The sequence below is a fragment of the Callorhinus ursinus genome, unplaced genomic scaffold, assembly GCF_003265705.2.
Source record: "Callorhinus ursinus isolate GAN/ISIS: 27379988/994484 unplaced genomic scaffold, GSC_fseal_2.0 scaffold13, whole genome shotgun sequence".
Taxonomy (NCBI): domain Eukaryota; kingdom Metazoa; phylum Chordata; class Mammalia; order Carnivora; family Otariidae; genus Callorhinus; species Callorhinus ursinus.
This window is the reverse complement of record NW_027397075.1, coordinates 45,545,429-45,563,755: the sequence shown is the minus strand read 5'-3', so window position 1 is coordinate 45,563,755 and position 18,327 is coordinate 45,545,429. Positions and strand designations below refer to the sequence as shown.

At 43.5% G+C, this 18,327-nt stretch overlaps 1 protein-coding gene across 5 annotated transcripts in view; it reads right to left on the bottom strand.

Moving 5' to 3' along the window:
* PTPN14 (protein tyrosine phosphatase non-receptor type 14) overlaps window positions 1-18,327 on the bottom strand; it is a 174,984-nt gene that overhangs the window by 93,935 nt on the left and 62,722 nt on the right. For 3 of the 5 annotated variants that reach the window (XM_025877907.2, XM_073900174.1, XM_073900173.1), the window contains exons 2-3: window positions 12,474-12,801; window positions 947-1,116 (exon numbers count right to left, since the gene is read on the bottom strand). In XM_025877907.2, coding sequence (XP_025733692.1) covers window positions 947-1,116; window positions 12,474-12,647 — 344 coding nt within the window. In that variant the 5' untranslated portion in view covers window positions 12,648-12,801. The remainder of the gene's footprint in view (window positions 1-946; window positions 1,117-12,473; window positions 12,802-18,327) is intronic. The other 2 variants (XM_073900175.1, XM_073900176.1) reach the window with 1 other exon arrangement.

The window sequence follows — 18,327 nt, the reverse complement described above, 5'->3', positions numbered from 1 at the left end:
TGCATCCTTGTTTTAAAAGTTTAAACTCTAAGAAACTACACATGCAATAGTCAAGGACAACACTGCTCCTTCCTTCTTGATATGTCACTAGCATCGCTTGCCAGGTACTCTGAATGCCATCATCCACGTACAAAGTGAAAAACTGAGGGTTAATTTAATCCCCTTTATCACCAGAAAGAACGATTTGATGAGGAGATATGCCCCCTCTGCATAATTTAAGGGAAAACTCTTACCAATAAGGGAACTGTACTAACACCAACCAACACCAACTGTTTCATTCATGGAACTGCAGACTTAGCAGAACTTGAGAAACATACGCAAATCCCTCACTTTACAGATGAGCGAAAAGTACCATCTCAAAGATGGCAGGTGGTTTCTTCCAGGCAAAACAGCCAATGAGCAGGAGGGCAGGACCAATCCCAGGTCTCCTCTCTACCAATGGCTTCCTGTCCCTTCTTACACGACAGAGGACAAGTAAAACTCTCGCCCTCCAGACATTCTCTTCAACTCTGTTCCCATCTTTAGTTACCTTCTCAATCCTCAAATCCAAAGTCTGATGCTACATTTTGCTTGGGAGCATTTTAAGGGAAAGAGCAGACCAGACAAGTATGATGTGGTTAACTCTTTATTAAATTCTGGCACATCTATTTTACCCACAGTCTCCAACTGATACTTCTATGCTGCTGGACACTATATTCAACTGCCTCAGGATCACTGCTACCTTATTAGCATCATAGGGAACGACCAGGATTATGAGCACCATGGATTCAAACCACAATTCTAAAGCTGAAAAGCAACCGGTAAACAATCCCCAACTGCTCCAGCCTCTCCCCAAATACACACACCTACACGTACACACCCCTCAATCAACCTGCTCATTGACTTCACCTGAAGCCCCACAGTTAACACACCCTTATACGGAACACAGGGGAAAAAAAGCACCTACCTTGTGGCCTCTTGCTGAAGCCATGACACATTTGGCACATAGAACATGACTCCGAAGAAAAGCAGAGGCTCATTAGCAAATTTGTCCAGATGTTTCTTCAGAGGTTTCTCCAGCTCCACCCATCGTGCTTGCTGGCTCTTGCTGAGAAACCAAAGGCCAAAGTAGTGCGTCTAGATAAAAGGGTAAAATAGCATCAGTTTATGCTTATAAGGGGTACCCCACAACTGCACAGGAAACAAGACTCCAGCACCTTATGTCACGTTTGGTTCCTCAGCTCATACACGAGGATCCAGCTTTTACTTTCTAACTTTGGGACAAGCTCAAAGAAAGCACATGCAACACAATCTACACTGAATACCTGATGCAGGATTCATACCCATGGTTACTGTTTGACCACATGGGTACTGATGCACCTATGTTTGGTAAAGGGGGGTGAGTGCAGGGTGGGGGCCCTGTTGGCTTTTTTCCTACGCTCCCAAGGCTGATCTTCCCGTGCCTTGTGAATGCCTCAGGATCTCACGCGGAACATGCTGGCAAAGGCAAACACAGTTCTTGCACCTGCTGCAAAGTAACTTATTAGTCAACTCCTAAGACAAAACCTTCTGCAAACTGAAGGCTTCCACATTGTAGACTATTTCCACACGCAGTAGCAGGACTTCACAGAAAATTGATTCACTCATTTTGAGTTTTAATGAAGTACTTTGAAAAACATCGGCCTCCACCACGTCATTATACATGAACTACAGCAAATCTCTCCCGCACATCGAGCTCTGAGAATGGAAGGATGTCTTCACAGCTGCCACAGAAGCCCCTGGTGACTGTTCTTGGCAGATTATGGTGGGATTTGATAGATAAAAGTGAGATTTTCACCCTTAGACTTGGAGCCTCAACCAGTTTAGTTTTGAACAACGTGCTAAATGATTAAAACAGGTACTTTTATGCCTCCAATCCTGTCTTTACATTAATTCGTGCTAGGATTTCAGGATTAGCACAACAATCACCAAAAAATAGATCACTGCTTTTGAAATATTCTTTTATATTTCAATTAGAGCTTAGAACGGTTTACAGCACACCTGGAAATCTGCCTTCAAAAGAATGTTTTCATTGCAATGTCTAATTTCCAAAGGCATTCTTGTGCCGATGTTCCCACTGCAGCTGGCTGTCTCCTCAACAAGACCACGGATCAATCCCTGCCACAGCCCTACCAAAATCTGTAATGAAAGTTTTGACTCTTACTTCACTAGAAAACCAGACATGTCCTTGCTTATAAAGTTACCGACGCACATACCCTATAGGATATTTTCAAATGCACGTGCATTCAGATGAGAACAAGGATTTCACCAACTCTGCTCCATGATGTTCTAAGGGGCAAGTTCATAGGAGGAATCTATGCATTTCTCGAGCAACAGAATGCCAACAAAGCCAAGGTTCTATTTCCATCAGCTTGGACCAATTGCCTGAGTGAATTGTGACCCTATCATTCACTTTCCAGCTTCAGGGAGTCTGTTAGCTCTTCCACCGTGATGGGTGGTGTAGAGGAAATGAAATGTGGCTGAACAGAAAGAAAACAGGCTATGAAGTCCATTCATCTCCCAGCGTTTGCACTCACTGTCTTAATAACTCCATACAAGTTGCTGAGCCTCCAGAGTGTCAAAGCTTTCTCATCTGCTAGATGGGGAGGACGCTTACAGCCATCGCCCACAGGCTGTGAGAAGCATAAATGAGATCTTGTCTTAAACCGTGCGCATGGCACAGGTTAATAACTCCTTCAATAATGGATCTTTCTGTTGCTGCTACTGCCCTCATCAACACCATCACCATTGTAGCCATCGCCATTGGGGAATGAAAGGAGGTTTTCTGCTGGCACTCCCGGCATGTCCATGAACCACAGAATTAGAAAACAGAGGTTATCTGGAAATAAACGAGGAAAAAGCAGGCAAAAGGAGAAGCGGAAGGCCTATAAATAACATAAAAACCTAAAAGGGGCAAGAAAAAAAAATAATCACAAAATAAGTGCCTCCCCTAAGTTTTCTTTAGAGGCTTACAGGTGTTTATGGGACCCGGGAACGTACCCCTGATGCTGTCCTAGGGGATCTATGATGTAGACTTAAGCTAATGTGAAAATGAGGTAATCGGGGTACTTAATTTATTAAACTGTCTGAAAAGGGTCCAAGGTAGTTCTGCATTCTACTGAATTCCTGTATGGTGCACAGTGCTGTTTAAGGGTATGCCACTGCCTTTTGGGTGGCTAGGAGTGAGTTTGCATAGAATAAATGAGGTAATATATATAAACAGTAACATGCTATGTAATAGTTATTTTCATTGGAAAAGAGCCCTTTTATAAGCCTGAGTGGAGAAAGGGAGGACAAGTTTTGCAGTTGCTTAACAGGCCAAACCATGATTTATTAACTTTCACTAAAATAGTCCTGACATTTGGGGGTATAATTTTATGATCCATACTTCATTCAAATGGCAACATCCACTCAAATGAGTAACATTCAAAATAGAACGGGTCCACATCAACTGCATAAACATTCTACAATCAATTTTGCCAAAAAAAAAAAAAGTTTTAAAAATTTTTACTGCTCCTGTGCTTTGAAGGCTAGCATTTTATTTTATTTCTTTAAAACATTTTATTTATTTATTTATTTGAGAGAGAGAGAGAGAGAACACAAGCAGAGGGAGAGGGAGAAGCAGGCTCTCCGCTGAGCTGGGAGCCCAATGCGGGGCTCGATCCCGGGACCCTGGGATCATGACCTGAGCCGAAGGCAGACGCTTAACCAACTAAGCCACTCAGGCGCCCCCAAAGGCTAGCATTTTAAATTTCCTTTTCTCATTCTCACCCACCGAATCATTAAATCAGATCTGATCTTTCCCCAAAAAGCACCCTGATAAAGAATATTCCATGGCACACGCACACACATTCATGCACACGGATACACACGTGCATATAATGAAAAGGTGGATGAGGTACAAGAAAAGTCAAAGTAATAGTCCTGAGCCAAAATTAACAGTACAGAGCTGTGAATAACGACATAAACCACTTCTACGGCAAAAACCTAATTCATGGCATAAGATTTTTTTGTTGCTACAATATGGTATTTTCCAGAGGACAGAGAATATTTGAGTGACCTACTATGCCTTTATCCAATGAAATACATTACTACTCAAGAAATGGGGTGTCCAGTACAAGGGAGAATTGAGAGAGTTCCTCCCTAAATGGCCAGAATAACCTAATTTTAGAGATGCTGAATTCCGTTATCTCGTGGAAAAGAAAATCCATTTACGAGATCCCCATTCCCACACCGTTTTATGAAGCTATGCCCAAAGTAACTTTCTCCAACTACCCCCCTACCATCCCTGCCATTCTTCCTCTAGCTAAATCCCTACCCTGGAGTATTCAACAGAGGAGAAAGACCCTGTCTCAAAGTTCTCGGCCTGCTCTATTCAAGTTTCTGATGCAGCACAGGTTTATTCCACTGTGTCTATATGTGCATCCATCAACTTCCTGTGTATTAGTCAAGGGACCATTAATCCCATCAGGCCCAGCTGGGACCACACCAGGCTGGTTCATAACTGACTTGCCAACTTAAACTCCCGCTGAATCCTGAAAGCTGAGCTTCCCTGCTAACCACTGCCACATGGTTCAGGAGAGTGTGGTAGGGTGATTCCAAATAGAAACCACTCCCTTCCTGACCAAAAGGATCCATCATATCGCCCAAGTAAAGACCCCAGGCACTTTTACTTCTCTCTGAAGCTGCAAACCTAAGCCAGGTCTAGCTAATCCTCCATGATACCTCTGGGTGAGCTAGAAATCCCATTTAATTTCTCTGGTTTTCTTTGGAAAACAGGTCTGGTGCTTTGAGTTCTGCAATGAGCTCACCGCAATGAAGAAAAAAGACAGAAGAATCAGTTCCCAGGGAAAGGAACCACATCTCTGAATCAATGACTAAGAAGGTATGCACTACTAAGAAACAGTATAAAGAGAGAGACACTCATGTGACATTTTCATATGAGTGGTTCCCTGGCCTATTTGGTTTGGAGTCTTTCATTTTAACGGAGGAAGCAGAAATGCATGCATCCAGTCAAAAATATGCTAGTTTCTTCAGTGGTAGATTGGTGTGTGAATATTTTAGCACCAAAGTAAGATCCCTCTTCAGTACAAAGAAAGATTCTAGTGAAGGCCTTTAAAAATAGTTGGAGTTGTTGTCGTTTGTTCATTTACCTGGGGAGATGGTGGTATCCCCCACATGAGCTATTATTAACAGGGAAAGATTCTTTGAGGACTTTGTTTTTCCAGTTTTGCGACCAATGGCGCAGCTCTGATGCTATTTGCAAGGGTTACAGATGCAGCCTTGGCAATTACCAAGGATTAAATCCATGATCTTATCTCAAGCATTTTGAAGAGTTAATCATCCAGAAGCCTGAGTTTAAAATATCTTGCATTACGTTGTAAGAGATTGCCTGTCATAGCTAGCATTTTGGTTGTAAATTAAGAAACAGAGAGTTGGTATGCCTCCACATAAAATAGACGGGAATTACACTTAAGCATTAAAACTTTCACTGAGGCATGGAAAACGCTTCAAAAAGCAGACTCTGAAACAGCACTTGATGCCATTTCATTCCAACGGCTTTGGAAAATAAACCGCTCGACATGAGTTGGACGACCCTGGCGAACAACTTGTATGCAATCCACCTCTACTCTGGGCAGGTCTGGGATTTCTGTAACTGACCCATCTGTAATTAACAACTGCCCCAGCTTCATTTGCCTAGCCCATCTTTCATAAAAGTATCGGAAAAGTGACTGTAGAGTAACACAGGCCCAAGAAGCAAACCTCATAGCCAAGGGAGGGGGGGGGGGGGGGGGGAGAAAAATCACTCTTCTGAGACTGTACGGCTCACTCAAATATCCAGAAAGACGAAGACTTACAAGTTAAGACAGGGGAAATTATTTCACCTACAATCTATCTAGAAAACAGACGCTAGTGCCAGTTTCCCTCACAGAACTGACAGCACGAGAACAAGGTCTCATGTTATAATCTTTATAAAGGCAAAAAGCAATACAAAATTCAAAGACCAGAGATCTCCCAGCAGTCTACTCTTCTGCTGACTCTTGATCAGTGTGATTTTAGCCCTGGGCAAATACAAACATATATGGATATGGTGAGGCTCAGGGTCTCAAATACAGCAAACTCCACTACTATCAGACAGGCCAGGAAATGAGGTATTCCATTTAACCGAAAACTCTCATCATCACACGTTACGTAACCAATGCCCACAAAATTAGCATAGAATCAAACCACAGAAATATCCTTAATGTAAGTTAGCTTAAGCTAGTTAAGATTCGGTGTCTTTACAAATTCTAGCCATTATGAAAACAGCAAAATGTGGGACATTTCTACTGTAGCCCATAGCTTGGGATAAATCACCTTTTAGTAAAAACGAAAATAGAAATTCACAAAAGCAAAAGGGGATAAATCTGAGGATCATCACCCACCCTATGAAATGATCAGGGATTTTTTTTTTTAAGGCTCCTTTAAAAAACCAGGGCTTTTAGTCTAGCCATAGAAGAGATCCAAGAGTTCTCGAATTCACCATTCCCAAGAGTAGATTTCCTGATAAAGCAATGGTTCTCTGTCTTGAATAGAGTTTAGCCGTGAAGGTACCTTTGTGAAATTATTTATCCCTCCTCCATTTATTATTCTTTAGTTAAAAGTAGAGTCAGGAGTATCCCTAAAGGAAATAATTCTAGCGTATTTCTACATTTTATTGGATTCTTTATATTCCAATAAAGTTCTTAATAGTCCTTATTCCTATTAACATGGCCTCCTTGCCTTTCTTAGAAGAGTGCTGTTTAGCAGAAATATACATGTAAGCCCCGTATTTGATTTTACATTTTCTAACAGCTACATTAAAAAAGTACTGTGAAATGAAATTTTAATAAATTTTTTTTAAAATATATTTAAAATAGTATGCTTTCAACATGTAACTAACATAAAAATGATTTTTAAGAGATATTTTAACTTTTTTCATACTAGATCTTTGGAATCTGATGTGTATTTTACAGTAACGGCGCAGCTCAGCTCAAATTAGCCACACTTCAAGTGTTCAGTGGCCACATGTGGCCAGTGGCTACCATATTGGACAATACAACCTTAATACCTGTTCAAGAAATTGAAAGATTCTGACTCAATGTCTGATCACGGTTTCTAATAATTCGAGCCATCTAAAAATGAAACAAGCAGACTTAAAAAAAGGTAGGAGCCCACTCGTTGGAGGTGATGTGGCAGAGTCTAGAGAGCCCACGTGGTGTCTCACAGAGGAGACAACCGTACTGAGCGCTTCCCATGTGCCAAGCTCTGTAATACTGTGGCAACGTTGCAAAAATTAACTCTTTTAATCCTCCCAACAACTCATGGAGATTACTACTATTACCATCTCCATTTACAGATGAGGAGACAGAGGCACAGAGCAGTTAAGTAACTATCCAAGATAACACGGGTAATAAGTGGGAGGAGTCAGGACTCTAAACTCAGGCAGCTTGGTCCACACTCACATTCATAGCCATAAACCCTGCTGCTTCTCCATGCATTTATTTTTTTGAATATGAGAATTAGTCATAAGACACACTGTTTTCACTATTTCTCTCGTAACCTAGGCCAGTGATTTTCAAACTGTACTGGAAGGTAGGAAGCGCACAAGGACACGGGGTTGCAGATATGCACCCCCTCTGTAAACACAACAGCTCCATTTTATACATGGGAGTTCCACCTAAGATCTCATTTGAAGCAAAGGAAAGGGTGACCACCATTAATCCAAACATGTTTTAACCATATTATCAGAATTCTAATTTTCTGAGCCTCCACATCTTAAGTCTTTTCCTTAATAAGAGTTCCTAGGGGCGCCTGGGTGGCTCAGTAGGTTAAGCAGGTTAAGCGTCTGCCTTCCACTCAGGTCATGATCCCAGGGTCCTGGGATAGAGCCCTGCACTGGGCTCCCTGCTCGGCGGGAAGTCTGCTTCTCCCTCTGCCTCTCCCACGGCTTGTGCTCTCTCTCTCTCAAATAAATAAATAAAATCTTAAAAAAAAAAAAAAAGAACCTAGCCAGAAATTCATACATAATTTTTTTTCTGAACTTAAACCAATTAAAAAAATTGTTTTTTTTTTCCCTAAGGAGTCCATTTTATTTCTTCTTGCCAGGACTATTGTTAAGTCCATCCAGCTAGCATCTCTGTCCCTCCTGTCACCCCAATCCTCATTCTCTTTCTATTTGGTACTTTTCCTAAAATGCAAGGTTTTCATGTGACGCTCCACCTTGAAATCCTCGGATGGCTTCCCCATCTCACCACAGCGCTTTATTCTCCAAACAGTTCAAAGAGGATTTAACATGAGGCTAAAATAATTGTGAAACACTGACTTCAACACCTTAAAAAAAAAAATAGCACTTATGAGGGTGTTTCCCAAAGCATTTTACCACAGTTCCTTTTCTGCGGCTACACATGCACCCCTGGGAATCCGAACAGTGGAGTCAGGCCGCCTGGTTTGAGCCAGCCCCGGCATGGCCAGCAGGTCACCCTGTGCTGCAATGTCCCCATCAGCAACATGGAGACAGCCACAGAAGCCACCTCACAGAGTTAAGAGAATTCGATGAATTGATATGGAGAGGGTACTCGGCACAAGACAGGGTGCACTAAAAGGTGGCGGTTATTTTAATTATTTTTGTGACACATTTTAGAAACAGAATCCAGTTGAAACTCCCTAGCCAGACACATCAAACCCTTCAAAAGTGGACTCCCACCTGCCTTTCTACACTCCTACCCTCCCTGCCACGACCCCTACACACACACACACACACACACACACACACACACACACACACACACACCGCATTGCAAAATGAACTCTGCCCTTCCCTGAAAATTGCACATGCTTTCCTGTTTCTGTACCTCAGCACGGGTTGTCCCCTTCGCTTTGTTTCTTGTTTGTCCTAGTCTCTAAACTCCAGGGTTTCAGGGACCAGGGACCCTCTCATATTCAGCTTCCCTCAGGCCTTGATTGCATTTGCTGACACTATGAGCCTGGCCTGGGTCCTCTCAATGCCATTTGAAATGGCAGCATATCCATACATTCAAAACCAGACATGGTTCTCAGAAAGTCTTGCCATATGGATCCGTGTCATTATACAATTGTCAAAATCCACAGAATGCACAACACCAAGAGTGAACCCTAATGTAAACTATGGATCTGGATAATGATGTGTTAACCTGGGTTCATCTGATTCTAACATATGTCCTACTCTGGTGTGGAGGAGGGTGTGGGGGTAGGGGAGCAGGAGGTATACAGGACTCTGTTTTCCACTCAATTTTGCTATAAAGCTAAAGTGCTTTAAGAAATCAATTTTTAGGGGCGCCTGGGTGGCTCAGTTGGTTAAGCAACTGCCTTCGGCTCAGGTCATGGTCCTGGAGTCCCAGGATCGAGTTCCGCATCGGGCTCCCCTGCTCGGTGGGGAGTCCGCTTCTCCCTCTGACCCTCCCCCCCTCATGCTCTCTCTATCTCATTCTCTCTCTCAAGTAAATAAATAAAAATCTTTAAAAAAAAAAAAAAAAGGAGAAACTTTAAAAAAAAGAAATCAATTTTTAAAATGATAAACTGGTAAAACACAAATGATAATTAATGTAGATCAAAAGTTAAATGAAAATTAATTTTCCTTTCCTAATATAAAGCTATTATAAAATCTAGGAAACATTTAGACTCCAGAATACTTCTAAGGGCAAAACCAAATAGCCACCATAATCTGGTTTCCAAGCCTTAATAAAGACTAAACATTTTGCTATATTTTAGACAGATTTTCACTTTCTCCTCTCAAGCTCCATCAGCTCTATTTGGAAAATGACCCGAATCCAAAGAAAGTCAAGTGAGTAGAGCAGACCCTAGGTTCATCCCCTCCTCCTCCTGCTTCTGGAACAATGCATTCCTCCTCGAGGTGTGTATGTGCAAATGAAGAACAAAGTAATAGATTGCTTGATCTCACCAGAGTAGCTATAGTATTACCTTCAATGTCATCTGTCACAGAACAAAAGCATACAATTAAAAAAAGAAAGTGATGTGCTCTAACGTGGATGCGCCCATTTAGAGCATGTCAAAATAAAGCCAGCGTTAAATGTCAACCCCATCTTAGCATTAGAAGATCAATCACACTGCAACCCACACTTGACAGTAGAATCTGGACATCACAGCTTTATCCTTTGTGACAACAGTCGTGGCCTAATCCGGGTTTGACCTCTGCCCTCTTGCTGAGAGAAACAATGGTCTGTTGAGAGTAATTATTACCATACACGTCTCCAGACCCGCCTCCCGTTGCACCTTAGACTCTAGCCCTACCTGGTGATGCACACAGATGCCTTCTTAGCCCCCAAGAATGGCACCTACCCTTCTGAGCCCCTGTATCTTCAAAAATCCAATTCCCCATGCCCCAGATGGCCTTGCTTTCTTTTCCACCTGAAGTCCTAGGCATCCTTCAAGTCCCCATTCAGAGAGTGAGGGCTCTGTTCATCTTTCACCGAGCATCCTCTCCCCCTCCCAGGGCCATGGTGGTCAGTGGTACAGACTGTGTACTGCACAACTCTAAGGGTAGCTTTCGCCTTTGGGGCCTGCCCCTGCACTACCCTGTAGGATGGATCGCATTCGATCTTCACTTCACTTAAATGCTGGATTCCCCTACTCACCTGTGCATAGCTTGAAGACAAAATTATACCTTATTTATCTTCATTCATCAAGTCCTAACACAGTAATTGGCACACTGTGGTTGCTCAAGATTTTCTTCAATCAAAAATTCTTAAGACACTAAAATTGGGACAATCATAAATTATTAGATGCAGCACTATGCATTTCCCATACCAAATCTCTTTTAATATTTACAACAGCCCCCATGAGACACGGAAGGTGAGTATCATTATTCTGCTTTTATAGGTGAAGAAACTGATACCCAGAGAAGGGCAGTAACTTTTCCAAGCACATCTAACTCATAAGCGACAGAACTATCACTTGAACCCAAGTCCAAGACGCGAAAGACTGAGCTTATAACTGCCTCAGCACATGATATAGTGCCTCCCAATGCACGCAAAGAATCGTTATCCTAATGCGAGTTACTGAGAATACTCAAAAGTGGCACGATCTATAACTAAACTTTTCGCAAGAAATTTAGACCAGTCTTCTAATGGACCTATCTCCAGTCTTAAGGTTTCTCCTTTATGCCCATGCATATATTTAAATACGTATACCCAAATGGGCCACTGATAAGCAAAAAGGAACCAGCTATCAACCAACAAGATCAGAACACTTCCCATGTTTTTCCGCTGGGTCAGCTACCAAGCTGCATGTAGCTGTGGGACAGGAGAGCCTCCGTCACAGGAAAATACACTTCAGAGGAAGCCCCGATCACAGAAACCAAAGCATAAACCCGCAGACTGGCAGGAGACAGATGTGCTCAGGTGAAACAGCCCCCCCAGAGGACGGCAGTTGGCCTGTGGAGGACGCCAAGGGGAGAGGAAGACCTTCCTGGACCCCCCCTTCCTGTGTGCATGTGGCGAGAAGGTGGATCATGAGGAAGGTGTGCAAGATGACGTCAAACACCATCACTTCCAGCAGGCACCACCACTCACCCTACCACCCTGCCATAGCAGGCGACGTGGGCACAGGGCCTAGGACAACCATAGAGCTTTTCCGGGTCCTCAGATCCCAGGGGCTTGCAGTCCCTTCCACGCTGGTAACCACTCTATCTGTTACATCATCTTACCCACTGGCCTGCCTGCCCCGTGGCTCTCAGGACACACCTGCGAAGGGGTGGGTCTCACGAAACCCTCTTCTCTTGAATGTCTGTAAGGCTGGAAGAAGCAGGGCTGCCCTAGGAGTCTCATTCTGAAGAGTGATAACCTGACCCCTTTCACGGTCAACCCTGGCTTTGCTTCAAGCCCAAAGAAGTCTCACAGACTGAGCCAAGAAAAGGAGGGTCAGTTAGAATCCTGAAAGGCACAAAACGCCCATTTTACAAGCGCCCACAAAAAGCCTCACTGGTCATGCTCCTTTTAAATACTTCTCCAATTTTCCCCCCTCTTTGAAGAGGAAAATATAGAAACAAACAAACAAAAACGAAAAGCAGCTGCATCCATCCCCTCTGTGCGTGTTTTCTCCTAGACCTGCAGCTGGAACGCCAGAATGCCAGCTACCCCACTCAATGGTTTCAAAGAGAAAATGACCTTAGACACCCTCCCCCCCACCGGCGGAATGAAAGGAGAGCCGCCACCCCATGCAAGCTCTGGGCGGGGTCCTTGCTTGTCACGGCATCGCATCCGGGCGGGCCTCCTGATCCACTGAGGCTGCGAGATCAAGCCCAGGCCAAGGGCAGCAGGACCCTTCTACACAGGACGCTGGGGCTGGAAAGCCGGGCAGGTGCCAAAGGGCAGGTGGCCGGTCCCTTCGGCGAGTTCCAGCCTCAGACGCCCCGCCCATCCGCGCACTCCCGCTCTTACCTCCCGCAACTCCAGCCTCTGGGCCACGGCCTCCAGGCACTCCTGCCCGGTGCTCTCCACCGACAGCGTGCACTCGATCACATTGCTGTCCAGCAGGCGGATCCGCGTGACAAAGCAGTTCTTGCTCAGGACATTGTAGCGCCGCGTGCGGCGGAGCTTCAGGCCGAAAGGCATGGCGATGTGGCCCCCCGACGCCGCCTTCCCTTCCTGGCGCCCACGCCCCTGAGACGGCCTTAGCAGCTTCGTGACTGGGTGACGACACTACGGCACGTGCTCCTCCAGATGCCGAGAGAGGTGTCCATGCCCAGCGCAGCCCTCCGGAGGATCGCTGCAAACGGACAAGCAGCAAGGTCATCAGCTGCGAGGGAAGTTCGAGATAGTCCGCACGAGTTGAGCACACAGCCCCGGGACGGATGAACACCCAGCTTTGGGAACCAGCAAGCTCTGCGGCTCCCAAGCGTCTTGGCGGAGCCCATGCTCTTTACCTTATCTTACCTTATTGGGGAGATCTGATAAAATCCACTGGACAGCTGAGGACACTGAGGGTCGGGGAGATGAAAAGAATGCACCCAAGGATGCACAGAGTAAATGGCAAAGCCAGAATCCGAACCGATGTCTGTTCAATGTTAACTTCACATGCTTTTCTCACTGTACCATCCTGTCCGCTCAAGAAAGCAGCAAGAGTGGAATCTGAGCACTGTTTAACTTCTAAATAGATTATCTCATTCCGATCTCATTAACAACCTGATGGGGTAGATTTTATGATCCCCCTTTTAGGGAAGAAAGAAGTGAGGCTCAAGGAATTCAGTGCTCGCTGATCCTGAACTTAGGATCTTATCTTGTTCCTCCCTCCCTCTTTGCAATACTGCCTCCTTCTTTTCATTAACAGGTGTCTTTATTTTTCTTTTAATATTTATTCTGTTATTTGCTTTATCTTCTTATTTACTTTATACATTTAGAATGGAGGAGAGAAAAATGGAAGAAATGCACATTTTGTAGAGTCAGCAACATTCTGCATTTTAAAACGTTTCAAATACATGAATCCTTTTGTGCATTTAAAATCACAACTCTGTGCTTTTCTTCCCTAAATAGGTAAGACAGCTCGATGTGGAACCACCCCACCATCATTTTGTTTTACAAAACGCCTGATGCAAGTGTCTTGTCACCAAATTGCAGATACTTTAACTTACTAATAATGAGATGTATGGACACCCTGATGTCCCACCAAAGTTGACTGATAACATGATTGCCATGGAGAACACAAGAATAAAACAACAACAATAAAAGTGGCTTTACCATTCCACCCTGAGCCAGTAACACTCCCACTGGGAGCTCATTAATTGTATCTACCAAAGAAGCCAGAAAGGTCCAGACAGCCTTTCTGTTCCACTTTCCCTTCTCCATTCAGCCTAAAAGACCATCTCTTGCTCCTATGATCGTTCTGTTACCTTGATTCCCTAACTCAAGCAGATTCAGCCTATCTTCACACCCTTCATCCACAGAATTACCTTTGAGCCCCTGGACACTTAGATGGGCAAATATGAATAACTACTTACAGAAATTCCTGAATTAATAAATAAAGTGACTTTAATATTTAGGAACTACTCCCTGTCAGTACCCCAGACCTCACCGAGGTTGTCAGGGCACAACCCTACAACACAGCAAAACATACTCCCCAGACTCCCTCGGCCAGTCTTTGATGCCTGCCCTCTGGCACATTCCTTAGCATGACAGGTATGTTTTATGATGGCTTAAAATACACATGCTAGAGACTGTGGCTTGGTAAGATCTATTAACGTTTCTAAATCACTCTGTGTTGGCAGAGTGTCATGTTTACCTCTAAGGTAGGCCAACCTGATGATCTGATATATGCAGAAGAGACGATGTAGGGACCCACCCAAAAAAGCAAAAAAGAGAGAGCCCGAATTCAAACACAGACCCCTTAAGAGTTGACTACTCACACATTCATTCCCTCACTTGTTGAAGCACAGGGCAAGAAGACACCAAGATTTCACTTGTATATTAACCAGGGAGCCTCAAAGAAAAATATTTGCACTGTGGGCAGAAGCCACATTTCTAATCCTGGGCCAGGTACTTTATATTTGGGTGTGTCTCACCTTAAACACCTATGAAAGAATGTGGCTGGCTGGGTACACGTTTATCCCAGCCACTATTAAAAACAATCCCTGCTGTGTATTCTATAGGACGCCATCCATAATGCACAATTAGTGAAATAAAAAGTAAATGTACACAGAGATGATTGCAATTTTTATAATAAATGAAAACACGCAAAGTAATGGGAAAGAATGTAAGTTCACTAAAAGGATGAACAGGGCGAGGTAGAACTGATATTATATAGAACTCTCTATATTGTACACATTTCTTATTCTTTTTAAAGATTTTATTTATTTATTTGACAGAGAGAGACACAGCGAGAGAGGGAACACAAGCAGGGGGAGTGGGAGAGGGAGAAGCAGGCTCCCCGCGGAGCAGGGAGCAGGACCCTGGGACCATGACCTGAGCCGAAGGCAGATGCTTAATGACTGAGCCACCCAGGTGCCCTGCCTTATGTTATTTTTGCAAATAAAGATTAGCATATTCTAAATATGTTAGCTATTAAAAATGGCATGTCAGAAGCAACGTCTGACAATCTGGCAATATATCTCCTAGAAAATACCAAACGATTTTAAAGAGTTTTAAAACAATTTAAATCTTCAATCTGTAAGAAACTTGCCAGGTAAGGTATCAAGAAAAAAGTTATAAGAAAACTGGTCTGAAAAGTCAATGTCATGAAACAAAAAAATTGAACAGGGGAGTGGGGGAGGAGGGTGGCTCTCGAGTAAAAGAGATTTAGGACTTCTAAAAACAAAATGCAATGTGTGAACGTCAATCAAATCCAGGTTTAAAAAACAGCCATAAAAGACATGAGACAGGGAAATTTGAAATAGGGAATGGAAATTAGATATTAATGTATTACTGATAATTTTCTTCCGTTTTTGATAGCGGAATTGTGCTCGTCTAACAGAATGCTCCAGGGGATACCAATGGATACATCTAGGGGTAAAAATGTCATAATGTCTGTAATTTACTCACAAATGGCTAAAAAAACCCAATATGTACATATAAGAATTCAGAGTTGAACAAATATGACAAAACATTAAGAGTTGTTGAATCTAGATGGTGGGTGTACAGATATTCACTGCACTGTTCTTTCAGCTTTCCTATATACCTAAAAACGTTCCTAGTCAAAAGATTAAAAAAAAAAAAAAAAAAAAAGGCAACCCTCAATGCCAGTACCAAACAGAGCCCTCACAGTTCGGTTGAAACGCAGCTGCCTCTTTCAATAGATTTCTCTGATCCCTCCCAGCAAAGTATTCTTTCTTTGTCTGAACTCCCACATCATTTCTGCGTATTTTAACATACCAATCAAACTCGTGTTCAAAGTATTAGCACATTTGACTCTAAACTCCTCCAGAGCCAGAGACCTATTTTCTCCATCTTTCACACCTACATCTTCCACCTAAATTAAAAGCTCCTGGTATTTACACCCAGAACTTGTGTAGTCACAGAGCTGTAACCCTGGGAAGGGCTTCCAGGAGCTCATTTAAGACACCCCTCACCTCTAGCATGGGCTCCACCTGAATGATTTCAAGTAGATAATCTATGTGACACTCATCTGTAACCATACGGTTTGAGAAGAGGACCTCTTAGTCCCTTTCTGTTTTACCATCTTAATAGTCTACGAATTATCCGCCATGTTTAGCTCTCAAAAGAATCCATAGCACATGTATCACGAGTCCATCTTTTAACTACTAAACAGGCACAAAGTTCTTCATTACACGGAACCCAGCACCCAGCACCCAGCACCCTCTGTATTTTAAGCCTAATTCCTCCTCTTTGTCCTTGCTAGCCAGAGGGAGCAAGGATTACGATACACCACCGGACAGTAGACTGGATGTGAAAACCTATTACAAGCAAGTCCTCTCTGTTAAACAGTCTGGCTCTTGGCACTCTAATTACTTCGCCCATGTGGTTCTCAGGGGCCTCCTCATATTTACTGTAGCACATGAACAACATTATAAAACCTAGAACTAAGTGCCATATTCTCCTGAAAAGGTCACATGTTTATGATGCTTTAGATTTTCCTGATGAAACTGGGTTTTCAAGAGATCAAATTAGGGGGTCATCGTTCTATTTACTGTAAGATTTGTTTGTTTTTTTAATGGAAAGCTCCCTTACAAATAAAGTCACTTAAAAGACAGAGTTTTATCTACTCTTCAGGAACATATCCAGTAAATAACACCAAGCTGCAAATGTTGCTGAGACCCATTCATGGAAGTTTAATGGAAGGGACTCTTTGTAGTTATTGTCAGTATAGACAGTAAAACCAACAGTGTTGACTCATGATTTTTTTTTCAAGGCCAACAGGAACATATTCTAACTTCAAAACATCATCTGCTGATCCTCCTTTTCAAAGATGTACCTTAGTGAGAAAAGGAGCATTGGATAAGAGTTAGACCCTAGCCCTTTAGGGATGAGAGTCGCTGGGAATAAGAAGCAAATGTGAAAAAAAATAAAATCGCAAGGAAAGTGCCACCAACTCTCTGACCTCCCCGGCAGCTCGCGGGGTCTCTGGGTCCATGAAGTAACTGACAAGTGCATGTTGAAGGCTGCCCAGAGAAAGGACACCCACGTGACAGAAGGCGGGAAATGCAATGGAGCAGGGAGGTCCTCTCCAAGGACCAAAATTTACTCAGGAAACAAACGGAACATGTGCAAACCTTCCTGCAAGAACCGGCCTGGGTGAACGCCAAGTGGCTTAACCTTTCCCAGTCTCAGTTTACTCATCTGTGAAGATAACACCCACCCCACCGGTTTGTGAGAAGTCAATGAGAAAATGCTTCTGTGGGTGTACACATGTCCCCTTCCCCCTCGCACAGGAAGCCAAGTTTGCTCAAAGGATAGCACAGCAGCTATGAAAAGAAGGGCTTGAGGGCGCCTGGGTGGCTCAGATGGTTAAGCGTCTGCCTTCGGCTCAGGTCATGATCCCAGGGTCCTGGGATCGAGTCCCGCATCGGGCTCTCTGCTCCTTGGGAGCCTGCTTCTCCCTCTGCTTCTCTCTCTCTCTCCCTCCCTCTGTCTCTCATGAATAAATAAATAAAATCTTTAAAAAAAAAAAAAAAAGGAAGGCCTTGAGTACCCTACCACCTACATTAAAAAAAAAAAAAAAGCAAACAACACAGGAGTTGAACAGGAAGGTATGTCAAGTCCTCAGCGAAACTGACCAAGTATAAAACCTGAACCATGTACTCTCCTAGCACTCCACCTTGTAATCCCCCAAACACTGACACCTGGAGCAGAAAGGAGTCCATCATTAGAAGAAATGCTCCCATAAAGAGCCCACCCTAAGAGGGTAAGCAGGCTGTAGCCTTTTTCTTATCTTCGTCAATAACGTGTATATTGTCTTGTTAAACAACTGTACTTTTTTTCCAGTGGAAATTGATTCCAAATTGCTGTTGGTCTTATAATCCACACGGCTGTGTCTCTAGAGCTGATATCAGTCTCCCTCACCCCAGAGAAACCCCTGGATGTGTCTTAGCTCCCCAAAGAGAATTTTGAAGGGAAGGATCTGTGTCAGATTCAGATTTGTGGTCTCCTTTGGACATGGCAGAAAGCTAACTAAATATCTGTCATTATGATGAAAGAAAGAATGAATCCCGAAATAGTTGTTTTTGAGGCCAAGCTAGGGCAGGGGCCTCCAGGTGACCTCAAGTGACACCTGAGGAATTTGGAGCCTGAGATAGGTCTGACTTTCGGGGCCTTAAGAGGCTAAACTGTGGAGAAGGAAAGGGAT